This window comes from Giraffa tippelskirchi, chromosome 2 (genome assembly GCF_054371585.1).
Source record: "Giraffa tippelskirchi isolate mGirTip1 chromosome 2, T2T-mGirTip1v1.2.pri, whole genome shotgun sequence".
In the NCBI taxonomy this organism is placed as follows: domain Eukaryota; kingdom Metazoa; phylum Chordata; class Mammalia; order Artiodactyla; family Giraffidae; genus Giraffa; species Giraffa tippelskirchi.
The window spans coordinates 127,353,864-127,380,964 of record NC_137276.1 but is presented as its reverse complement, the minus strand read 5'-3'; the positions used below and the strand labels follow the sequence as shown (position 1 = coordinate 127,380,964).

Genomic DNA, 27,101 nt, shown 5'->3' with positions numbered 1-27,101 from the left:
TTAAGTATTGAGAGGTACATTGCATTCTCTGAACCTGTCTGTACTGAGTAGACTGTGTTCCACTGCTCTCAGTGGCAGATGGAAAAGCTCATCATCCGAAGTTTTCCAAAAGTATGAAATGCCAAATAAAATACACCAGAGAATGTGTAAAGACTTCTTAAATGCGAACATGATTTGGAACTGATTTGTAATTGTATTAAATATTATCATGGAGCATCAGATCAGGACATCTCTGTTAATGCTTTCATATTTGAATGAAAGAGATCAAGTTAGTCCAGTCAGAATATTCTCTTCTCTTTTGGTTTTTCCTTTGGTTTTAGATCTCTCAGAAACTTCTTTCTTTTGTGTGGTTTGGGATCAAAGAACAATATATGGTATTATTTGATATGTACTCAAATATCCCCAGCCTCAAACGTCTAAAGTCCTTGAGTATCTTGGCCCACCTTTGACTGCCACATGCCCCACATACTCAAGTGGAGCATCAACTTTTTGGAAAGTGCTCCCACACCAAGTGTTTCTGAAAGTCCCCAATATTCTCTTCTTGGTACAGCAGAGTGTGGTGATGTCCATGTGCACCACCCTGAGCCCAGCAAACTCTGTGGCTGCTACCATGAAGATCCCAGGAATGGACTTGACCCCATACTACACTGCCTGGGATGGCAACTTCTGTCTCTTTGTGCTGCTCCTGCCCCTGAAATTTCAGAAGCCACTAGTCCTCAGTCCACTGCAGTAGCATGGGGCAGGATGCGGGATGGGGAAGAACACCTGTCTTTCTCCTCCATGTTACACTTTGGTGGAGAGCCAGAGAAAAGTTGCTTGGCTCCCAGCGTCAAAGTATGATACTGAGTTTTCAGTAAAATATGTTGTTCCATTTTATCTAAAATTCTTTCTCTCTCCCCTGGGCTCAGCTGTTCACCCAAGAGTCAAGCTAGTAACACATTAATCCTCCAGTTCTCAAAATACCTATGGCCCACCATGGACTAAGATTTCATTCATTGTACCAGACATTCCCAAGAAGAATTCTTAGTATCCACCCCTAGCCCCAGACATCTGCCCAGCCAGCCTAGTGGTCTGCCAGATGCCGGTCTGCCTAAACCCCAGCCATGGCAGTGGAAGTTTATCACTCTACCTGTACTCCCTTCTGAAGACTTATTGATATTACTAGTACATATTATTCACTTCTCATTTTCTTCGACTACAAGATTGAATTGCTAATTTCTCTTTATACATGATCTTAAATTTGCTAGAAGTCCAGGAAGGCAATTATGCTTTTTTCATCACCTTGGCTACATATTTGGTACAGATTTTATAGGAATTACAAACACTTATACATGCCACACATTTTAAAATCATGTAGTTAGACTTGCAAGTAATTGATTTATGAGGGGAAAACATTAAATTGTCTCTCTGTAGCTGCCAAGAACTTAGCTCATGTATTTGTTTTTTTAATTTTTTTGAAATGCACTTCCAATGACAAGGAAATCTTTTGAAACACAAAATACACTTTCTGAGTTCACTGCAAGTATTTGAAATAAACAAATGATTTAGTTTATTTGATCTGGCACTATCCAAACCATCATAAAATAAATGATAATTTAACCTATGAAAGGTTGGGACTAAATATCTCAGGGTTAGTTTTTTAGGACTGATGTGTCTGTAAAATACTGCAATCACTCACACAAGCCTATCAGACTTTGAGTTACAAAACAGAAGGGATCTTGGTGTCTCTGAGTAGTAAGTTTCCTGCTTTGCAAATCTGTGTATGCATACCCTGCTAAACATTGGCATTTCTTAGTTTTCTCCCCTTTAGATCTTCCTCCTTGATTTATATTATCCTAATCCTAATTCTCCCATTTTTATACGTCTGCAGAAAATGCTAAAGTGTTAGTTATTTGATTTGATCTGAGTTTTCATAAGACTGGAATTATAAAATTCAGTTACCCAAGAAGTACCTGAATCCCTACCAATTGTCATCCATTCAGTGATAACAATAATAATTGTAATAACAGTAATAACTACAGTGGCTAGGATTTATTTCATGCTCCCTTTATGCCAAATGCTGAACTAAGCATTTTATACCAAGTAAGTCATTTAATCCCCACAAGAATTCCTTAACCCAAGTCCTATTATTATCCCATTTACCAATTAGTTATATTTTAAGTAACAGAAGCCCAGGTGTAAATAGTTTTATTATGTAAAAGAGGAAGAGAAGGAGGAGGAGGAATCCCTTATTGGCACACATGACACACAAAAAAATGTATTAGTATATCAGACTTCCCAAATGGCTTGATTCAGGACTCAAATTTGATCCCAAAAAGTCATTACTCAGTTCTGCTTTCTGTGGATTGGTTTCACTTTCATGTTTCATGTAATGGGACTCTCTGTCTTCCAGCTCACATTATCATGAATACCAGTTAAGAAAAAGAAATTCCATATCTCTGTTTGACCTAACATGGGCCACATGCCCATTTCTGAACCAATCCATCATTGTTGCAGGGGGATACCATACTTCAACTGGCCGGACTTGGGTCATGAGCCATCCTCAGAGCAGGAGTTCGTAGTAAACTGCAGCAGAACCACATGGATGGGGAATAGATAACCCCCAAGTCCATACCTGTTGCTAATAGTGTTGTAAATTAATACCGGGCAAGTCTTATATCCCAGGATGGGGAGGATCCCTGGAGAAAGGCATGGCAACCCACTCCAATATTCTTGCCTAGAGAATCCCATGACAGAGGAGGCTGGTGGGCTACAGTCCATAGGATCACAAAGCATCAGACACAACTGAAGCGACGTAGGAGCAGCAGCAGCAGCAGCAGCAGCAGCAGCAGCAGCAGCAAGCCTTATATAAGTGTTTACTTTTATTCCTTTATACTTCTTAAGAGATTCAGTTCATTGCTTTGGCATGCCAAGATCTAACTGATAATTATCCTTCCATTTCAATATATCTGCAATTCTTCCAAAGTTCTTGCTGTCTGTAAATTTTATGAACAGAACCATTCTACCTTCTTTTTAAAACACTATTGAAAAGGTACACCTGATGCGGCCAGTATTCTTGCCTGGAGAATTCCATGGACAGAGGAGCCTGGAGGTCCATGAGGTCTCAAAGAGTTGGACATGACTGAGTGTTAGTTGCCTAGTTGTGTCGGACTCTTTGTGACCCCACGGACTGTAGCCCATGAGGCTCCTCTGTCCATGGAATTCTCCAGGCCAGAATACTGGAGTGGGTAGGCATTCCCTTCTCCCTTTCCAACCCAGGGATCGAACCAGGGTCTCCTGCTTTGCAGGTGATTCTTTACCGTCTGAGCCACAAGGGAAGCCCAAATCAATCATAAGAGACTGTCAGATGGGCTTAAATATTTATCCCTGAAGTCTAGTTCCAAGACAGTTTTTTGCTACTTCCCATTATTAATGATTGTATATAAGTTATACTGTTTACTTTTACATTAAATATAACTACAAATTCATTTATTTAAATTCCTTAGATCTGTTTGTCTGTTTTGTGTTCTTTGAATTCTCCCAGTGAAAAGAAAATTGTGAAAGTCCTTCTTGGAGAGAGGATTAAAAGCATGAGCAGAATGTTGTCTTGATTTGTGCTTGAGAGCTAAGGAGATAGAAAACCTGAATGTCGCTGTATCAAATAATTCTATCAGTATTTTTGAATCAGCCCACCAAGAAAAAAAAGAAGGCTGTCACATTTAGTACTATATGCAAATTAGAACGAATTTGCAAGGGTTGATTACAGTCTTATCTAAACTTTTTCGTATAATTGAAAAAGAAGTATATTCTCCAACTAATTCTATAAGGCAGGCATGAAAGTGAAAGTTGCTCAGTCAGGTCTGACTCTTTTTGACCCCATGGACTGTACAGTCTGTGGAATTCTCCAGGCCAGGATACTGGAGTGGGTAGCCTTTCCCTTCTCCAGGGGATCTTCCCAACCCAGAGATGGTCCCAGGTCTCACATATTGCAGGCAGATTCTTTACCAGCTAAGCCACAAGGAAATAAGGCAGATTTAGCAGTGATATCAATACCAAAAGACAATATAGGAAAGAAAACTATAGGCTCATCTTAATTACATACATAGATGCACAAATCATAAATAAAAATTTTAGGAAAATAGTTCTAGCAATACATAAAGAAAATAATTCTTAACATTCGTTGAGTTCTTGCTCTGTACCTGGTTCAGTTCAGTACAGTCGCTCAGTTGTGTCCAACTCTGCTTCCCCGTGGACTGCAGCATGCCAGGCCTCCCTGTCCATCACCAACTCCTGGAGTTTACTCAAACTCATGTCCATTGAGTTGGTGGTGCCATCCAAACATCTCATCCTCTGTTGCCCCCTTCTCCTCCTGCCTTCAATCTTTCCCAGCAACCGGTTCTTTTCCAGTGAGTCAGTTCTTCACATCAGGTGGCCAAAGAATTGGATTTCAGCTTCAGCATCAGTCCTTCCAATGAATATTCCGGACAGATTTCCTTTAGGATGGACTGGTTGGATCTCCTTGCAGTCCAAGAGACTCTCAAGAGTCTCCTCCAACACCACAGTTCAAAAGCATCAATTCTTTGGCACTCAGCTTTCTTTCTAGTCCAACTCTCACATCCATACAGTTCAGTTCAGTTCATTCACTCAGTCGTGTCCGACTCTTTGCGACCCCATGAACTGCAGCATGCCAGGCCTCTCTGTCCATCACCAACTCCCGGAGTCTACCCAAACCCATGTCCATCGAGTCGGTAATGCCATCCAACCATCTCATCCTCTGTCGTCCCCTTCTCCTCCCGCCCCCAATCCTACCCAGCATTAGGGTCTTTTCCAATGAGTCAACCCTTCGCATGAGGTGGCCAAAGTATTGAAATTTCAGCTATACAAGACTACTGGAAAAACCGTAGCTTTGACAAGATGGACCTTTGTCGGCAAAGTAATGTCTCTGCTTTTTAATACGCTGTCTAGATTGGTCATAGCTTTTCTTCCAAGGAGCAAGTGTCTTTTAATTTCATGGCCGCAGTCACCATCTGCAGTGATTTTGGAGGCAAAAAATAAATGAATAAATAAAGTCTGTCACTATTTCCACTGTTTCCCCACCTATTTGCCATGGAGTGATGGGACCAGATGCCATGATCTTAGTTTCCTGGATGTTGAGTTTCAAGCTATCTTTTTCACTCTCCTCTTTCACTTTCATCAAGAGGCTCTTCAGTTCTTCTTTGCTTTCTGCCATAAGAGTGGTATCATCTGCATATCTGAGGTTATTGATATTTCTCCTAGCAATCTTAATTTCAGCTTGTGCTTCATCCAGTCCAGTGTTTCTCGTGATGTACTCTGCATATAAGTTAAATAAGCAGGGTGACAATATATAGCCTTGATGTACTCCTTTCCCGATTTGAAACCAGTCTGTTGTTCCATTATTCCATGTCCAGTTCTAACTGTTGCTTCTTGACCTGAATACAGATTTCTCAGGAGGCAAATCAGCTGGTCTGGTATTCTCATCTCTTGAAGAATTTTCCACAGTTTGTTGTGACCCATACAGTTAAAGGCTTTAGAATAGTCAATAAAGCAGAAGTGGATGTTTTTCTGGAATTCTCTTGCTTTTTCATGATCCAATGGATGTTGGCAATTTGGTCTCTGGTTTCTCTGCCTTTTCTAAATCCAGTGTGAACATTTGCAAGTTCATGGGTCACGTATTGTTGAAGCCTGGCCTGGAGAATTTTGAGCATTACTTTGCTACTGTGTGAGATGAGTGCAATTGTGCGGTAGTTTGAGCATTCTTTTGCATTACCTTTCTTTGGGATTGGAATGAAAACTGACATTTTCCAGTCCTGTGGCCACTGCCGAGTTTTCCAAATTTGCTGGCATATTGAGTACAACACTTTCACAGCATCATCTTTCAGGATTTGAAATAGCTCAACTGGAATTCCATCACCTCCACTAGCTTTGTTCACAGCACTTGACTTCACATTCCAGGATGTCTGGTTCTAGGTGAGTGATCACACCATCATGATTATCTGAGTTGTGAAGATCTTTTTTGTACAGTTCTTCTGTGTATTCTTACCACCTCTTCTTAATATCTTCTGCTTCTATTAAGTCTATACCATTTCTGTCCTTTATTGTGCCCATCTTTGCATGAAATATTCCCTTGGTATCTCTAATTTTCTTGAAGAGATCTCTAGTCTTTCCCATTCTATTGTTTTCCTCTACTTCTTTGCATTGATCACTGAGGAAGGCTTTCTTATCTCTCCTTGCTGTTCTTTGGAACTCTGCATTCAAATGGGTTTATCTTTCCTTTTCTCCTTTGCTTTTTGCTTCTCTTCTTTTCTCAGCTATTTGTAAGGCCTCCTCAGACAGCCGTTTTGCCTTTTTGCACTTCTTTTTCTTGGGGATGGTCTTGATCACTGCCTCCTGTACAATGGCACAAACCTCCATCCATAGTTCTGTACATGGTACTAGTCTTTTAGCATAATTCTCCTTACAGCGTATGAGGGAGGAACTATGGTGATCCTCACTTTATAAAAGTTAAGTTATCCCAGGAAGAATGCAACCTAAGCATTTTGGAGAGCTTTCTGACACTGACTAAGAGGATATAATATGGATATAATTACTATATATATTATATATATATATATAATATATAATTAAGGTTATAGTTAAGATATATACATATATACATATATATGTATATATAGGCTTCCCAGGGGGTGCTAGTGGTAAAGAACCCACCTGCCAGTGCAGGAGACATAAGGGACTCGGGTTCCATTCCTGGATTGGAAAGATCCCCTGGAGGAGGGCATGACAGCCCACTCCAGTATTCTTGAGTGGAGAATCCCATGGTCAGAGGAACCTGATGGCCTACAGTCCATAGGGTCGCAAAGAGTCGGACATAACTGAAGTGACTTAACACACACACATATACATACACTCTCCTTTTGTAAAATTCCAAGTCTGTTCATGATAAAAAAAAAAATACCTCTCAGCAAATTAGCAATAGAAGGAAATATCCTTAATCTAATAAAGGATATATACAAAAACATATAACTGGAATCATACTTAATGGGAAAATGTTTAATGCTTCCCCAATTGAATTAATAATAAGATAAGGATATCCCTTAGGTGATTATTAAAAACATGTTTTCTGCTTAAATCATATAAGGTAATTTAATATTTTATAACATTAGAACCTTTTCAGAGTGGAAGATTTGTTTTTCAGCAGTCATGAATAATTCTTAAAACTTGTTCTTTGCCATGTGAAGATGCTTTGTTAAACCTGTCCAGTGTTGGAATATAAAAGCACAATGAATGCTTAGTGCAGCATGAATTAGCATATCTTTCACCTAGGAAGCTGACAGTATAATTGGTGATCCCTGCAATAAGGGCATCTCAACTGTAATGGATTATTTGAAAGCCTAGAGGGAAACCCTTCCCAAATTTTGATTTGGAATTCTGTAATGCAATGCACACCACTACTATCAAAACTAAAGGCAGGCAGTGACGTCCTTTCCTCTGCATTTCTGAATCAGCGGTCAAAATAAGGAAATATGCCTCTCTGTCAATATGTGTTTTTACATAGTCCTCTGGTGCTAATCACAAGATGACCTCAAATGATTTGAAACTTAGGTAGAAAGTCTTTGGAAAGAAATACACTCTTGTCTCAGCAAGAGTCCAGATTCCTTTCTAACTCTTGGCAATAGCTTGGAAAATACTGTCTAGTTAATTATGATAAATTCACCTTATTTCTTTCTCAATGTGAGACCAAATTCAAACCACTGATTGGTAAGCTGTCTCAGAAAAATGGAGATAGAAAACTGACCTCCCATTTACTGTGGCAGTAATAATATGCACCAGATAGGGTGGGTATGAGTCTTAAATTGATAAAGCCATTATACTTTGCCCAGTGCCTGGCACACAGTTCATCAGCGGTTACCATGATTCTTCTTTTTATCACCATCATCATAATCATCATCATTGTTATTGTCATCACTGAGTGTCTGTCATATACTGGGCCCATATTAAAAAATTAAAGGCAAAATCATAATCATTTGTGGAGTTCTGTAATCTCTGGTGAGATGCTTAGCCATTAAAAATTCATGGTACAGTTATTTTTCAAGGAAAAGGTTTTAAGTTCACTGAATTACAGCTTGTTGAGGAAAAAACTGTATTAATCAAATATTGTAGGAAACAGGCTACTAAAGTAATTCTCATTAAGAATGTTCAACCTGAACATTAACACGTATAAGGAAATGTTAAATTTTATGTTATAAAAGTCAGTACAAATGTAGATCAAGAAATAGAGAAACATCTTGACTCAGAAAAGAATGTCTTCTGAATTGTTAACCAGGTCTTGGATCTGATGCATGTCAGAGTTTGCACCTTCCTGACTTCACCAGCAGATGTTGCTGTAAAGTAGAATAAAGCCTACACAGTTATGAACATCCATGGGCCAAGCTCTGAGAGTAACTTACCCACAGTGGAAAGGAATCTTTGTATTTGTTTGCTTGTATTTTTGTTCACTTATTTTCTGTTAGACCCACTGGGAACAACTTGGAAAAACATTTTTATGGTAACTTTTCATTTCAAAAATTATTTCAGGGTTTATAAAACATTTTTAGATACATTACTCTTGTTATCTTATTTTTTATAATATCCCTTCAGCAAGTTAGGCCAGTGCTGCTATCCCTAGTTTCTTGGCTGGCTTGAGACTCGTAAAGAGCAATTGGCAGGCCTATGTCACCTAGTTAGTGGATAATAATGTGGGGATCTGAACGTTGTGTTCCTGACCCCAAGCCCAGGAAGCTTTCTTCTATGCTCTAGATTTATAAAACAGAATGCAAGGATCATCAATCTGAGTTTTCAGGTTCACTGAGTCAAGGAATATATAAGTGAACACACACAATTACTTTGACCAAGATTTTTAACTTTTTGAGTGCTATTTCTTAGTGGCTACAATACAGCTCTAGAAACATTTGGCCTTAGTTAGCTTCTCAAAGAGCTTTCTAATATAAAATTTAACAAGAGATGAAATAAAAATCAATTATAATTTCTTCTTGGTTTGATAATCTGTTTTATTAGGTGAAGTTAATTGAGTATAATAATTACCTAGCTCTAAGATTCTGTAATGTATACTTAATAGTCAACTGTTCTGGATATATTTTAAGGAATTAATACTTGATTAAAAACCAACTCATGCACATCAAAGGAAACTGTAAACAAGGTAAAAAGACAACCCTCAGAATGGAAGAAAATAACTTCAAATGAAGCAACTGACAAAGGAGTAATATCCAAAATATACAAGCAACTCATGCAACTCAAGATCAGAAAATAAGCCAGTCAAAAAATAGGCAGAGGACCTAAACAGGCATTGCTCCAAAGGAGACATACAGGTGGCCAACAAACACATGAAAAGATGCTCAACATCACTACTTATTAGAGAAATGCAAATCAAAACCACAATGAGGTATCACCACACACCAGTCAGAATGGCCATCATCAAAAAATCTACAAACAATAAATGCTAGAGAGGATATGGAGAAAAGGGAACCCTCTTGTACTGTTGGTGGGAATATAAACTGATATAGTCACTATGGAGAATGGTACGAAGATTCCTTTAAAAACTAGGAATAAAACTATCATATGACCTGCCAATTCCACTACTGGGCATGTGCCCTGAGAAAACCATAGTTGAAAAAGACACATGTACCCTAATGCTCATTGCAGCACTATTAACAATAAACCAGGACTTAGAAGCAACCTAGATGTCCACTGAGAGATGAATGGATAAAGAAGTTGTGGTACATATTGTCCACAATATACAATATATGCAATATATGTTATGGAAAATATTACCAAGCCATAAAAAGGGATGAATTTGAGTCAGTTCAGATGAGGTGGATGAACCTAGAGCATGTTATACAGAGTGAAGTAAGTCAGAGAAAAACAAAAATAGTACATTAATGCATATATATATATATTAAATCTAGGAAAATGGCACAGATGGTCCTCTTTGCAGAGCAGGAATAAAGATGCAGATGTGGAGGACGATCTTGTGGACACAGAGAGGAAGGAGAGGGTGGCACAAATCTAAAGAGTAGCATTGATGTTTATACACTACTGTGTGTAAAATAAATAGCTAATGGGAGGCGGCTGTATAACACAGGGAGCCCAGTCTGCTTCCCTGTGATGACCTAGAGGGATGGGATGGGGGCGGGGATGGGAGGGAAGAGATATATATACACATATATAAGTGTTGATTCTTGTTGTTGTACAGCAGAAACCAATGCAACATTGTAAAGCAATTATCCTCCAGTTAAAATTTTTTTTAAAAGCCGACTCACATTGCAATAGACAAGGAAAGTATATCAACTCTATCTTGTCAGTTACTATCTCTGCAAAAATGTTGCTCTACTGCTGTACATATATATGTACTAGGGTGGCAAAATGGCAAACTGTCACAGTTTGCCTGGGACTGAAAGATTTCGTGGGACTCTCAGTACTAAAACTGGGTTGGTCCTAGGCAAACCAGGACAGTTGGTCACTCTAGCATACACACATGTTTTATATTTTGTAAGTGTAATGTATTATGTATTAATTATACACATATTTTTCTCTGAATAACGTGCATGATTCTTTTACTGTGCTATAATAAGATGATGCCCTCAGTAACCATCCTGGTGAGTGACTCTTTGCCAATGTGCTAGACTAAGCCAGCATGCTGATATTTCTTTTTAGATATTTTATCTCAGTTTCACACATTTCTTACTTCCTCCTCTTCTTGACACTATGTATTCTAAAATTCATTAAATGCTATTAGTGTAAAGAAAAAGTTAGCCAGCTTTCTGAAACTTGTAAAATGTATTTTGTACATGTAATCTATCAGTATTTTGAAGGAATAAAGTGCCTAGTCTTCTTTATTAAAAAGAAAAATTGCTCCACTGGATCAGGATTAGATTAAGTGGGCAACCAATAGTGGACTGAAGAAGATAAAAGTGTATGTATATATATATTTGTTTTTTTGTAAAAGAAGTACAGGGTCAGGCAGCCTAGGGCTGTCAAGACACGTTCATAATATTAAAGACCTAAGCTTATTCTATATTGTTGTGCTAAATCTCAGATGTTTGCTGAAATTCTAGCCATTTCTACCATATTCCAATCAATCAGATAGAGGAAGAGATAGGGAATCACATTCAGTATTTCACCATCAGCCAGAATTTGGTCATTTGACCACATCTAGTTTTGCACTTGATACTGGAAAATAGAAACTTTACTCCAAGTGGCCATAAATACCATTAAAAAATCAGAATTCTGTTACTTACGTAAAAGAGGGAAAATAGAGGGAACAATTGAAAGTCTTTAGAATACTTATTCAGATTGAGTGTAGATGAAATTTCTACTTTTGTAACCCACTGGTTGCTTTATTTTTTTCAAGTTTGTTTCTTCTCTGCTTTCAACATGTTATTCCTGTTAAAAATTTAAAAGTTCCCTTACATTTAACTTTATCAGCATATGAATTTGCATACCTCTTGGCCGGCATCAGTTAGGGTCTCTTGAACAGTTGTAATTCATGATCCAGTGTGGAAAGGAATTGAAAGCATGCCTAACTCTCTGCTGAAAATATGGTCAAGTATTTCCTCCTCTAGCATTTGGAGTCATATCAGTTCAGTTCAATCACTCAATCGTGTCTGACTCTTTGCAACCAAAGGAACCGCAGCACGCCAGGCCTCCCTGTCCATCACCAACACCCAGAGTCCACCCAAACCCATGGCCATTGAGTCGGTGATGCCATCCAACCATATCATCCTCTGCCATCCCCTTCTCCTCCTGCCCTCAATCTTTCCCAGCATCAGGGTCTTTTCAAATGAGTCAGCTCTTCGCATCAGGTGGCCAAAGTATTAGAGTTTCAGCTTCAACATCAGTCCTTCCAATGAACACCCAGGACTGATCTCCTTTAGGATGGACTTGTTGTATCTCCTTGCAGCCCAAGGGACTCTCAAGAGTCTTCTCCAACACCACAGTTCAAAAGCATCAATTCTTCAGCTCTCAGCTTTCTTTATAGTCCAACTGTCACATCCATACATGACCACTGGAAAAACCATAGCCTTGACTAGATGGACCTTTGTAGACAAAATAATGTCTCTGCTTTTCAATATGCTGTGTAGGTTGGTCATAACTTTCCTTCCAAGGAGTAAGCATCTTTTAATTTCATGACTGCAATCACCATCTGCAGTGATTTTGGACCCCAGAAAAATAAAGTCAGCCACTGTTTCCATTGTTTCCCCATCTATTTGCTATGAAGTGATGGGACTGGATGCCATGATCTTATTTTTCTGAATGTTGAGTTTTAAGCCAACTTTTTCACTCTCCTCTTTCACTTTCATCAAGAGGCTCTTTAGTTCTTCTTCACTTTCTGCCATAAGGGTGGTGTCATCTGCATATCTGTGGTTTTTGAAATTTCTCCTGGCAATCTTGATTCCAGCTTGTGCTTCTTCCAGCCCAGCGTTTCTCATGATGTATTCTGCATATAAGTTAAATAAGCAAGGTGACAATATACAGCCTTGACATACTCCTTTTCCTATTTGGAACCAGTCTGTTGTTCCATGTCCAGTTCTAACTGTTGCTTCCTGACCTGCATGCATATTTCTCAAGAGGCGGGTCAGGTGATCTGGTATTCCCATCTCTTTCAGAATTTTCCACAGTTTATTGTGATCCACACAGTCAAAGACTTTGGCATAGTCAATAAATAGACAGTGGCTAATCAGGGACTTGCATATGACCATTGTGCCTGAAATCTTGAAATATGTAATTTCCAAGGGTCTGAGACTGACTTGTGACCACAAACTTGGGAATGATTTCCTTTGAGACATTTCAACCTGGTTTTGTGAGTCTCACGAGAAGGGTGAAGCAATGCAGATACCTTGAATATCTTCAAAGATTCCTAGATTTATAGAATTTCACTGCTGAAAGATACTACATGTTCAACCCCCTCCTTTTACTGAGAAATTCCAGAGTTAAGTGACCTAAGGTCTAGGCTGTTGTTTCGTTTCTAAGTCATGTCCAGCTCTTTTGCAACCCCATAGACTATATAGCCCGGCACACTGCCCTGTCCATGGGGTGTCCCAGGCATGAGTACTGGGGTGGGTTGCCATTCTGCGGGGGATCGTCTTCTGCATTGGCAGGCAGATTCCTTACCACTGAGCCCCCAGAGAAGCCCAACGGCCAGGCTAGTTCATTACAAAATGTGGTTTGATAATTACTATTGGTTCTCTTCTCCAAACCTCATGAACAGCAGATGACCTGTGGCTGTTCAGGCCCTATCTTTAGGCAGACACATCATCACCATGGTTCTACTGTGTTTCCTACTGACGTTCAGAAGTGGCTTTGAGATGTTCCACTGTCAGCCCTTGCATGGCCTCCACAGGAGGAGAACATTAGTATGGTAGGGATTTACCTCCCCATCTATAGGATGACGGGCCTTGACTGTCCTCTCCTTTATGCATAAGTAAGAGAATGAGATATGTGTTAAGGGCAGAAGTCATTGTTTCTTTTCCACATTTTTAGATCTCCCTTGTAATAGTCCTGTGCATCCCATGTGGCTCAGTGGTAAAGAATCCACTTGCCAATGCAGAAAACTCGGGTTCAGTCCCTGGGTGGGGAAGATCCCTTGGAGAAGGAAGTAGCAGTCTACTCCAGTATTCTTACCTGGGAAATCTCATGGACAGAGGAGCCTGGTGGGCTACAGTCATAGGGGTCACAAAAGAGTCAGTCAAGCTTAGTGACTAAATAACAACCACAATAACAATCCGAAATCATCTCTTGCAGGCATCATGTGAATCTGAGAACTTTGATAATTCATACTTTTTTTCCATATGTACATGGGACAGAAAGTTGTGTATGTTTACAGTATTATCAAATTGGAAGGAATCATTTCTTCAATTCCTTGATTTCTCAGTTGAGGAAACTGAAACCCAGAGAGATGAACTGACTTAGCCAAGATCATCTTTCTTGCTAATGACTTATAGAAAGCCAATGCTTAAAACAATTCTATAGTTTGTTTCTAACAATATTGTTGTTGTTTAGTCACTAGTTGTGTCCAACTCTTTTGTGACCCCATGAACTATAGCCCGCCAGGCTCCTCAGTCCATGGGATTTCCCACGCAAGGATATTGGAGTGGGTTACCATTTCCTTCTCCAGGGGATCTTCCAACCCAGGAATCACACTCAAGTCTCCTGCATTGCAGGCATATTCTTTACCACTGAGCCACCAGGAAAGCTGCTTTAACAATACTAATCATTACTATTTACATAGTAGATTAGCATCTGAAAACTAGTGTTTGCTTTAGATAAAAAAATGAGAAGTGTGGATTTGCTCCCAGACATTTTAAATATATACTTAGATGACATGGACTAGTTTTATAAAATATTTTATTTACAGTAGAGCTTTACAAAAATAGTCTTAATAAAATTAATACAAAACCATTTTACAATATAACTTATATAACTATCTCCTCAAAAAATGACATTTGATTATAACACATAAACTACATTTGTATTTGTTAAGTCACATTGTAGTATAAATATGTTTTATCATCATTTTTTCATAATAAGGCATGTACCAATGAACAATGGACAACAAATTTTATTTTATTATTCTTCTGATGTAAAATTCAGCTCTGGCCAAAATGAAATTAACCAAAGAAAAGTAAAACAATTGTCCTTCTGTTCATTCATACAGTCCTTTTTAATATTGGAGAGTTTATCTGACAAAGACACAGCATTAATCTGAAAGCACCATGGCATAAAATCTAGTGACAGTATCCCCAAAAGCCTTCTCCAATGTCTCCGTTTCAACTGTTTACTCAGTATTTTGCCAAGATAAATAAAGATTGATCTCAACTCTCTCCTTCATTAGTCTCAAGTCATATGTTTAAAATGCGAGTTTATTTCTTTGGCTTCAAGTAGAGTTTCACAGCCCTTAGGAAACATACTGTGCTCCTCCGTGGGGCTGAATCTCTGTGACTCCCCACCCAACCACATTGCCCCGGATGTGACAGGACTCTGCTCCTCCAGCCCCTCTTATCTCTTCGTTGCTGAGAACACCATCCCAGATATTGAAACCTGTGAGTCTGCCAGAAAAGGCTAACGTTTCATCAAAGCCACCACCCACACAGCAGCCGTTCTTTTCTTGCCCAATCTGCAGGATTCCTCCCTCAGGAACAACGTGACCTGTGGCCATATCGACAGCGGTGGCCACCAAGTCACCGTTTACCCACAAAGCCATGTGCCCTTTCTTTGAATTCCAGGTGCTGCACAGATGGGTCCACGTTCCTAGGGAAATCACAGCATTAGCGACCAGTCTGTTTTCCTCTCCACCCACCACAAGCATTATGGACTGATAGCTGAGGTATAGCTGGATCTCATATGGATTCCTCTTTGTGCCATAGGAAAACAGGACTGTTTTGTTTAATACTTCTGTGGCTTTGACCCAAATGCAGGCACTGAAAGTCTCAAGTTTCATTGGTGTCACTGGATGCACGCTTGCAAAAATCTTCTTGGAACGCATGGGGAATAAAATGGCTGTTTCACAACCTATAGTGGCAAGAAAGTAAGAATGTGAGAGAAAATACAAATTCATTTTGAAATGTTAGGTATTTTAGGATGGGCCTTTTAATGACTACAACTGAAAACTACATGCAGCAATATGTTATGACTTGAGGGGCCCAAATGCAATCTCTATAGTACAAAGAAAACATGAATAAGAAAAGCCAACTGTCTTATTAAGGGAAGCATTTAAATGGAAAAGAAGGCACACAGAGAAATAGTGACACAGGGTTCGAACTTGGGAACTTGGCCACCTGATGGTAAGCGCTGACTCACTGGAAAAGACCCTGATGCTGGGAAAAGTTGAGGACAGGAGGAGAAGGGAGTGACAGAGGATGAGATGGTTGGACGGCATTATTGACTCAATGGACATGAGTTTGAACAAACTCCGGGAGATAATGAAGGACAGGGAAGCCTGGTGTGCTGCAGTCCATGGGGTCGCAAAGAGTTGGACATGACTTAGCAACTGAACAACAACAACTCTGGCTGCAGGAGCCACAACCCTAACCAGCACACTGCACTGCCTCTTAGTGGTAGAAGAACCCCTGGATTTGGCTAAAAGAACTGGAATTCAGTTTGTTTTACTACTAGCAAGCTGTGTAGCTTTTGATGAGCTCCACAGTCTCTCCAGGCTTAACAGTTATCTGTCAAAGGCTCCTCCCTTCTCTTAAATTCTGCAAGTCTATAAGCAACAAGTATGTAACACTTGAGAAGAGCTTTGTAGACCAAGATTGAGAGAGTGAAGTTGCTCAGTCATGTCCACTCTTTGCGATCCCATGGACTGTAGCCTACCAGGCTCCTCTGTCCATGGAATTTTCCAGGCAAGAGTAGTGGAGTGGGTTGTCATTTCCTTCTCCAGTAGATGTTCCTGACCCAGGGATCGAACCCAGGTCTCCCACATTGCAGGCAGACACTTTACCCTCTGAGCCACCAGGGAATACTTTGTAGACCAAAGATATGCTTAAAAATTCTTACTTCGTCCAAATGCTTACAAGTACTATGTAAGCCCTAACAGAAAACTTTAAGGAAGAGTGAATTCTTCTGAGAGGCTGGATGGAGGACATATTTCCACTAATACACACTTAGAAGGAGACTTTCAAACTTGAGGGGTGGGAGCTCCCACCTCTGTCCATCTCCAGGTGACATGGCCTGTCAGGGAACTGCAGATGCTGAAGTGAAGACCTTTCAAGTGTCTCTGGGAAATAATATGCTAAAAGCTTTAATAAGTGAGCTCTGCCTTGTGCTGAACTCAAATATATACATATAAAAGACCAATTAAAGAATTTTTTTTAAATCTAAGTTAGGGCTCAGAGAAGGAAATGGCAACCCACTCCAGTATATTCTTGCCTGGGAAATCCCATGGACAGAGAAGCCTGGTGGTCTACAGTCCATGGGGTCCCAAAAGAGTTACGTGACCTAGCGACTAAAAAACAACAAAAATTAGGGCTAAGTATTCACTTGATAACAACCTTTTAAAGAAGATTTACCATAAGATAGCTTTAAAAAGCAAATTCTAAGAGCATTTGAAGACTAAGTAGTAAATAAGACTTGTAGGAACCAAATGTCCATGTGAAGTGTGGTAAACTAAGTTAACTGTCTACAAGTAGCTGAGAGGTGGGCTCCAACCCGAAAAAAATTAAGCAGAGGGACCTTATCCTTTTGAAATAGTCAAAGAAGATATTGAGGTTCAGAAAATCCTACAAAAGTAACCATCATACTAAAGCACAAAATTGGTCCTGCAATACTTTGGTATTAACTTTTTCCCTGAATAATTTGAATTTATGAAGATTTTTTAAAATCAGTTTTTAATGAAGCATTGATTCTTTTTGAAAATGAAATTGGTAGATGCATACTTTTCTAGCTATGTTATTTAAACCAAACAAAGATCATGGAACAAAAGATCACCATATGCTTGGGCATTTTAGACATTGTCTAATGTTTCAGTAAAACAGTGTTCAGAGAGAGCGCCTACTGCAATCTAATTAACTGATTTCCTGTTTAAATAAGCCCAGGCAGTCAGGATTGCATTCCAAAGCCTTCCTTGATTGCCTCTCAGAGACCCAGCTTTCCCTCTAGGTTGCACTGGTTATGTAAGTTCAATGAGTAGAACTGCATGTTGGCAAGTTTTTTCTGTGGCTTCTTTTGGGGGTCGGTGATTGAGACTCTTGATATGTCTTTAAAATGTCAGAAACTCTCTCATGAAATGGCTTTTAACTAATAGGTTTTTTCTGATTATATTATCAAAGACCAAACAAAATTAAAACCAGGCTCTTAAGAGGCTGACAACAGAATGATTAGGAATCCCTTAGGAGCCAAGCTGGCAGGAAACCAAGAGAGGAAAAATCAAAGCATGTGGGTACATGTATGAAAGGATGTAATAAGAATTAACACTTTTGAATTCAGAAATACATCCTTCTTCTGCTCTAACTAGTATGCAGAGGTGGAGGTGAAAGTTAGTATAACACTTTAGTTTTCCCAGTACATGATATGTACAATGATTTTACATGGTTTGCAAAAGACAAGAAATTTCATCCATTAAAACTGCCAGAGAATTATGGTTTGTCCTGTCACTTATACTAAGGATCTATTATATGTTTATTTTATGATTTTCCCCCCTCTGAAGCCCTACTTAATATTTTAAAAAACATACTCTGTACTGATAAACACTCCTCAATTATTTAGGAAAGACTGGTATTTTGGTATGGTTTCTGCAATTTTAAATGAAATATGCTCTCACATATGCTTGATTCTGCCTCCTACCCCATATAGTAGGGATTGCTTTACTGGACATAAAGAAGGGATGGTTTGTAATTGTTTTCTGTTCATAAGTTGCTTATGAACAGGGAAAAGTGTATGCTATATTTTCTTACCTAGGACACGGATTTTCTAATATAACCCACAAATGATTGTTATATCACCGTTTCTTAGAAACTCTGACTTATAAACGAGTGTTCTTCATGCCAAACCTTCTCTACATTTCCTTGAGGCATCTTTAAAATGTATTATTTCGGGCCCACATGTTTGGAAGTTCACTAGTATCACATGGGGCTTTGACAGGTTGCCTCTGGTTTGAACTGCCTCTCCTCTGTTTCACCCTGATCCTCCACATCCCCGGGGGTAGTGCCTGGATGCCAACTAGCTCCTGCATCTGACTGTCCCACTGTGGAGCCCTCAGCTGCTGGTTTATTCCAAACTTCACACTCTTGGAGCTCATTCACAGACCCCGGGGACTGGGGGAGGGGGGGACTGGGGGGGGAGGGGCGGCCTTGGGAGATCAGATTCAACCTCAAGTCTCTGGTTTGGAAGTGGTAGGGAGGAGGGGCCAGCCCAGGGACTGGAAAACGTTCCTAAAAATTAGGCTGGGTCCTGAAATAGCGCGGGGAACCAGAGCTCCCTTAAAGAGAGAGGCAGGCTAAAATTAGAAGAAGTGGAAATCCCTAACGGAGGGAAGCTGGACATTGAGAGCGGTCACCCTTATAACTGGCCAGTAGAGTTCCTCTAATGCCTGGTCGGATCAAGTGTCAGTCTGGAGGCCCTTGAGGTCTATTTCAAGACTGTGATGGTTACCTACACAGCTATCTTCTGGGTTCCTCCGGACTGAAGACTGACTACTTTTGAAAGCAATTTTCCCGCCCTTTATGGTGTATCTGAGCTCTGTGACCGCGCATGCTGGAACAGAAGGGTGTGAGCTGGTGTGTTTCTTCCCACTAAAGCCTCCCCTTAGAGGCTTAGTTGGCTGACTCGGTTTCCCGCAACTCGCGCTTTGAGAACGAAGCCGCGCAGGGGTCCCCACCAGTCCCCACGTCCTTACCTGCCGGCAGCCAGCGGCTGGCTGCCCAGCCCTGCACAGCTTGGAGGTCGGCCCGCGTCCGCCGCAGCTCCTCCAGCACCGCGCCCAGGGCCCGCCCAGCCTCCTCCTGCGGCCGCGGCTCCCCGGCCTCTTCCAGGCGCGCCAGCCGGCGGCCAGCATCGTGGCTCGCCTGCAGCAGCTCGTCCAGCGCCCGGGCCAGCCTGGCCTCGGCGGGGGCCTCCAGCGTGCACGGCCTCTGCAGGCTGCCCGCCAGCCGGCCCAGCTCGGCCCGCAGCTTCAGCAGCTCGCTCCGGAGCGCGTCGCCGGTGGCCTGCAGCAGCATGCCTTCCCGCATCTGCGAGTTCTCCAGCATGATGAAGAGCTTGTCCCACTCGGAGTTCTCACGACTGCAGTCGCACGGCGTGGCTAGAGCGGGGAACATACACGCATTACCGACCTGACCCTCCCTCGGGTGTTCTTTGTAAAATGCCGACCTCCCTCGATGGTCGCCAAGTGACAGCCCGTCCCCAGCACCCCTTCCCTTTAAGGAAACCTGCAAAAAGCAGCATTTAAATATCTCGAGCATGACAGAACCCTTGCAAGTTTATAAGTTGAACTCGATGAAATTGCCGTTCATGGAGCTCAAAACAGGGGAATATAGGCAATTTCATACAATTCGACCCACTATGTATCTGAGAGAAGTAATTTTTTGAAACCTCCTTTCCTAACGTGCTTTTTTCTCTTTTGCAAAACTCTTTTTTGTTGTTGTTGTTTATTGCATTGGCAACAAAATATATGTATAATACTTAGACCTAAGGAGGTAGATATGTAATTAAGGGTTAGCAGAGAAACAGTTAAAATGAACTTACGGTCCTCAGTGGGATGGAGTCCATTGTCTATTTCGTTGTCCAAATTCACATACATGAGCTCATAATCATCTGCGTTCTCCGCCGACACTGCAGACCAGAGAGCACAAAACAGAATCAAAGGGAGATGCATTGCTGGAGAGACGAAGTTCTTCCCACCGCTGTCGGGAGGAGACGAGGCAAGAGGCTCTCAGAGTGCAGAAGGAGCGGAGGAGAGTGCGAGTGAGAGGCAGGAGCTGAGAGCCCTTAATAAATGCTGGGGAAAGTCTGAATGGGGATGAATGAGTAATGCCAGTGGCACTGCCTTAACGGGAGTTCCCCAGAATTTGAGGGGGAGGGGGCTGGGGGAAGGGACGGTGAAGGAGATGTGGGGGACGTTGCACAATAGTAAACCACAAAGGTTTACAGTACACTCAGATTAATTGGAGGAGGGTCAGAGGGGAAAAAAGGGGGGAAACAGGGCTAGGACTGTCTCTCTCTGGGGATTAGCTGTTGTAACTTGAATTGGTAGTACTGAAGGATGAGAGGGAGAGGAGAGGGATTAGGGGAATAGAGATTTAGGGGAATAGATTCAGCAGGCATAGAGGTGTGAAAGCCAAAGCATCATCCCAGCATTTTGTGTGCTCTCTCATTATTTCACAACCCTTTATGCATAGAAAACATTTTTTCACCTTTTCTCTGTGCTGTTTTACACGTCTAAGATGTGAAAGTTACTTTCTGATTTCAAGATAAACCGACACAGTAAGAATTTGCATGGTTCTAGAAGCCAAATCCATTCCAAGTCATTCCATCTTTAATCCTTCTGGAGTTACAGCTATACTTTTATAAACATACTTTTTAATGAGAAACACAGCAAAACTAGTAAACCTTAAATAAGGAGGAGTTGGGGGAAAGGAATAAACTGATTTTTTAGGTGTGTTTCTTTTCATAATCTATTATGTGGATATCTTATTTCACTAGGCTCAGAGTCAAAGATCATGTTTTTAAAGTAAATTTAGGGATTCCTGCTTCTGCCAGTATATGGAGATCTATATAAGCTGAAAACTCTGCTGAAAAAAACAAAAATGTGTTTACATTCAAATAATAATTAAAAACTTTAAATGTACAAATAAGTTCCCAATAAAGTAAGGACAATATCCAGAGGCCAAAGTGTACTAAGTCACTTCAGTCATGTCCAACTCTTTGTAACCCTATGGACTGCAGCCCCGCTAGTCTTCTCTGTCCATGAAATTTCCCAGGCAAGAATACTGGAGTGAGTTGCCACACCCTTCTCCAGGAGGTCTTCCTGACCCAGAGATCTAACCCACATCTCTTATGTCTCTTTCATTGGCAGGTGGGTTCTTTACCACTAATGCCACCTGCCTAAAGAGAGGGAACCAAAAACTGGCCAGTAGAGCCCATGAGCTGAATCTAGAGCCCCCCTACACACACACACACCACACACACACACACACACACACACACACACACACACACACACACACACACACACACACACACACACACACACACACACACATCCCAGGGGAGGTGAAGGGGGAAGAGATGTTATCAGTTCTGTGTTAACCAAGTTAAGGGCCACAAGGCTTAGGTCAGGGTGGGGAGTTACTTACTAGATTTCAATAGATAAGCCCCAGTCATTACCCTAGCACAGGAAAGTGAGAAGTAAGCCTGTCTCTCTTTGACTGAACTCTACAAGGTCCCTAAGAGTTTGTGACTTTGGGCCTGCCCTTATACATGTTTGGGAGGCAAGTGTGTACTATCTGCCACAGTAAAAATAAATTCATAATAAAAAATATTTAAACATAGGAGGAAACAATATACCATAAATGAGAACCACCAGAAACCAAAAGGGATTGGACACCCCTCCCTCAAGAATTTCATTTATTTAAAATATCAGCTAGAAATTGGAAAATAAGTGTGTTTAAAATGATTCAAGATCTGCAAGAAAGAACTGGAAACCTGAAAAAAGAAAAAAACACTGTCAAAAGAAGAAGAATGGGCCTATTATTTAAAGAATCAAATATAACTTTGAGTTAAAAATTAATTGAAATTTTTAAGCAATTAAAGGAATGGCAAAGCTGAAGAGAATATTAAGGAACTGGAAGAAAGATCTAAGAAAATAATTCTAAAATCCTTTCATTGTTCAGGATAGCAAAATTAATTTTTATCTGTTAGTTCAAGTATGTTTATCTTTCAAAGGACAGCCACCAAAACCAAGAGGAAATAAAATGACCAAATAGAAGGAATAGAGTGAATTTTAAAAAAACTTGAGCTGTTCAATAGGAAATAGTAAAGAAGGGAAGAAAAGCATAGACAAAGCAAGATAAATAAAAAGCACATGTGGCAGTGGTTTAGTTGCTAAGTCTTGTGACCCCATGGACTGTAGCGCACCAGGCTTCTCTGCCCATGGGTTTCTCCAGGCAGGAATACCGGAGTAGGCTGCCATTTCTTTCTCCAAAAAGCACCTGTAATGTAAAAATAAATCCAAATATACCTAATACTATAAATATTAATCACTAAATATTAATGAAACAAACTTTCCAGTTAAGAGACAAAAGCTGTCAGATAGGAATATTTTTTAAGTCCAGCTGTATGTCACTTATAAGAGTCATACATAAAACACAAGAATCTAGAAATCTTGAAAACAAAAAATTTAAAGGTGGTGAGAGAATATACCAAACAAGGGCTATTCAAAAAAGCTAGCATAGCTGAATTAATATTAGACAAAAATAGACTTTAAGGAAAAGAGAGTAATGAAATTATGATGAAATAAATACTTTGCCAGGAAGATACCTCAGAACTATCTAGTAACATCGTTTCAAAAAAATATGCCAATATTGACTTATAAGGAGAAATTGGTAAGTCCATAGTCATAAAGGCAGATTTTCATATACTTCTTATAATTGATAAGTCCATTTCTGTCATAACTGATCATTCAAATGCTAAAAACTGCAAAAGGATATAGAAATGTATATAATTTAAAATTTAATATAATAAAATGTATAGAACATTGCCCAGAAAGTTTGATAAGCAAGTTCTACCATGCAAGGAACACAAAATTCCCATTTTATATTAACTACCTCTGAGAATGGAGTGTGCAGGAGTGCACTAAATTCTTTTTATATGTCTAGTAAGGATGATACTAAAAAAACACAAGGTCAATACAAGAAAGGAAAACTGCAAGTCAGTCTCATTTAAGAATATAGATACAGAAGCTCTAAATGAAGCATTAGCCAAAGAAATCCAGTAATACATACTTTAAAATACATCATAACCAAATTGAGTGTATTCCATGAGTGCAAGATTAATTAAACGTTAGAATGCTCATTTGGAGAAGGAAATGGCAACCCACTCCAGTGTTCTTGCCTGGAGAATCCCAGGGATGGGGGAGCCTCATGGGCTGCCGTCTATGGGGGCTCACAGAGTCGGACACGACTGAAGCGACTTAGCAGCAGCAGCAGCAGAATAATCATTCATTTACTACAGGAACAATTTAAAAGAGAAATCATACGGTCATATGGACAGATGCAGAAAAGTCAATTAATAAAAGTTAACATTCATTCATGTTCAAACTAGGAAAAAGACAGGAACTTAAACTGATAAAATATAAATACCAAGAATATGTGGAAACATATACACACATTATGTTGAACCCTTAGAAGCATACTCTTTAAAAACAGGAATTAGAAAATGGTATCAGGACCTGGTTCTACTCATCAAAGTGTTGGAAGTCCCAGCTGGTAAAGTAGGACAATAAAAGAAACTTAAGGAATATTACAAAGTTGTTACTTATTATAATTTGATTATTTTTCTACAGAAAATCTTGAGACTCCATTAATAAAAAAAAAGAACTAAACAAGTTTTGCTGGATGAAAGATCAGTGTACAAAAATTTATTGGTTTCTTAATATAGCAGATAAATAGAAAACATCTTTAAAAAACCAAAAACTTCCATTTACAATAGCAAAAATAACTATGGAATATTTAGGAATCAATTTAATAAAAGATAGACAAGGCACAGCTAATATCACAAAACTTTAAAGATATTAAAAAATTAAATAGAAGAATATATCATGTTCTTGAATGAGAAGACTCAGTTTTACAGAGATGTCAGTTATCGCAAATTAGTCTATATATTCAATGTGAAAAATAATCCTAACCCAGTTTTACAAAGAAGTTGACAAACTAATGGTAAAATTTATATAAAGTAGCCAAGAGGAATTAGAAGCAAAAAAATGAAGAAATAAGAGGAATCTGAAGCAGAAAATGAAGAAATTTGCCTTGTGAAGTATAATGACATTATAAATTGTAATTAAGAAAATGTATAAAGGGCTTCTCAGGTGGCTCTAGTGGTAAAGAATCTACCTGCCAATGCAGGAGACATAAGAGACGTGGGTTTGATCCCTGGGTCAGGAAGATCCCCTGGAGGAGGAAATGGCAATCCACTCCGGTATTCTTGCCTAGAGAATCCCATGGACAGAGGAGCCTGGCGGGCAGCAGTCTATAGGGTCATAATGAGTCAGACATGACTGAAGTGACTTAGCATACATAATTGGTGAAGGTATGATAAATAACCAGACTCATATACACGAGAAACTTTATATATGAAAGAAGTATTACAAATCAGAAGGGAAACAGTTGGTCACTGAATAAATTGATCTGGGACAATTGTTTATATACGCACACACATAAATAAATTTATAATTAGATCCCTTCCTTATATACACAAAAATAAAATCCAGATGGATTAAAGACATAAAACAAAATCATAATACTTTTAGGAGAAAATATAGTAGAATATTTTTATGAACATGGGTAGGGAAAGATTTCTCAATTAAAAAATTTATAAACCATAAAATAAATTTAAAAACCAACTCTATTAGGATTACAACTTTAAAACTGACAGACCAAAAATTAGTGTCCAGAATAAATAAGGACCTTCTACAAATCAGTGCTTCCCTGATAGCTCAGTTGGTAAAGAATCCACCTGCAATGCGAGAGACCCCAGTTCGATTCCTGGGTTGGGAAGATCCGCTGGAGAAGGGATAGGCTACCCTCGCCAGTATTCTTGCCTGGAGAATTCCATGGACTGTATAGCCCATGGGGTTGCAAAGAGTCAGACACGACTGAGTGACTTTCACAAATCAGTGAGAAAACACAGACATCTCGATTGAAGACAGGCAAAGGATATGAAAGGCTAAATCATGGCAGAGCAACATAAAAAGGTTGTTCAGCCTCAGAAGTAATTAAAGAAATGAAATTAGAACAAAAAATGAGGTAACATTTTTATACCCCATCAGATTGGCAAAAACCGGTGTCTGCCAAGACTAAATGTTGGCAACAGAAACATTCATGCTTCTGATAGATATGTAAATTGTTATAATCATGGTGGTAGGCAGAATAAGACCCCTCCAAAGTTATCCATATCTTAATCCCCACAACCTGCAAACACAATGTGTTTCATTGGATTGAAGATAAAATTAGGTTACCATATAAGGAGAAAATCCTAGATTATCCAGATGGACCTAATGTTATCACAAGGGTGCTTAAGTCAAAGAAAGGCAGAAGAGAGAATCAGAGGAAGAGGTGAAGTGATGGAAGCAGGATCAGAGAATGCTGAGTAGCTAACTTTGAAGATGAAGGAAGGAGACCCTAAAGCAAAGAATGCTGGTGGTCTCTAGAAGCCAGAAAAGCCGAGAAACAGATTCCTTCCTACAACCTCCAAGAAGGAACCCAGCCCTTCCAAACCTGGATTTTTTCCCAGTGAGACTCATGCTAGACTTCTGTATTACAGAAATATAAGATAATAAATTTGTATTATTTTGGGCCACAAGTTTATGTCAGTTTCTTATGACAGCTATAGAAAACTACTGCAACCATTTGGAGAAGAAATTTTGGAATGTCTAGAAACTTAATTCCCGGAGACAAACCCACTGCTTTACTACTTAATTATGTGGTCCAGTGACCACCAACATCACTTGAGAACTTGTTAGAAATTCAAATTCTCAAACTCTACCTTCAGTCTACTGAATCAGTATCTGTGTGCTTTAACAAGTTACTCAGGTCATTTTTAAGCACATTAAGCTCAATATCAATACCCAAGGGAGTATCTTCCACTTAAGCATAAAGAAATATGTATAAAAATTGCAGCACTACTGGTGAAAGCAAATTATAATAATAATAATAACAATAAAAAAATCTTCCAACCATAGTGTGTGAGTAAATTGTTGCATATTTATACAGTGGAATACCATACAGCTATAAGAATAAATGCTAGAGAGTGTCCTGGATATAAAACTTCAATATAGAGATTTCCCTGGCGGTTCGGTAGCTAAGACACCATGCTCCCAATGTGGGAAACCTGGGTTCATCCCTGGTTAGGGAACTATTAATAGATCCCACATGCTACAGCTAAAACCTGACATAGCTAAATAAACAAACAAACATTAAAATAAAGCTTCAACATAATATTGGATGGAAAAAATATGTTGCATAAAGATATGTACAAAATACTACTACTGATACAAAATTTTAAAGCATGCAAAGAACACTATAAATGCTTATTGTTATGTACTGTTATATATATGCATGCAATTAAAGTGTAAAGTCATTTGTGAAGATGGCAAATACCAACTTCAAGAGAGTAGTTGCCTCTGGGAATAATAGGAAGTAAATGGGATGAGAAGCAATTATGGTACAAGGTTGAGTTTTGATAAAGTTAGTTGGTAGGCACACCAGTGGTCCTTGTATTTTTGCCTATATTTGTCTGATGGCTTGAAATATTTCATAATGAAGAAGAATATATTAATTTATGAATGAAATTAATAGGATTTCTATACCAAAGTGTTTTCATCAGTTTTAAAAAACACC

General features: G+C 39.5%; 2 protein-coding genes across 4 annotated transcripts in view; one reads left to right on the top strand and one right to left on the bottom strand.

Moving 5' to 3' along the window:
- Window positions 1-27,101, top strand: part of VEPH1 (ventricular zone expressed PH domain containing 1) — a 255,130-nt gene that overhangs the window by 53,803 nt on the left and 174,226 nt on the right. The window lies entirely within an intron of this gene.
- Window positions 14,381-20,531, bottom strand: PTX3 (pentraxin 3). Its single transcript, XM_081572712.1, has 3 exons — window positions 20,233-20,531; window positions 19,385-19,789; window positions 14,381-15,561 (listed from the first exon to the last, which is right to left on the bottom strand). Exons 1-3 carry the CDS (start codon window positions 20,360-20,362, stop codon window positions 14,948-14,950), a joined length of 1,149 nt encoding a protein of 382 aa, XP_081428838.1. The 5' UTR covers window positions 20,363-20,531; the 3' UTR covers window positions 14,381-14,947.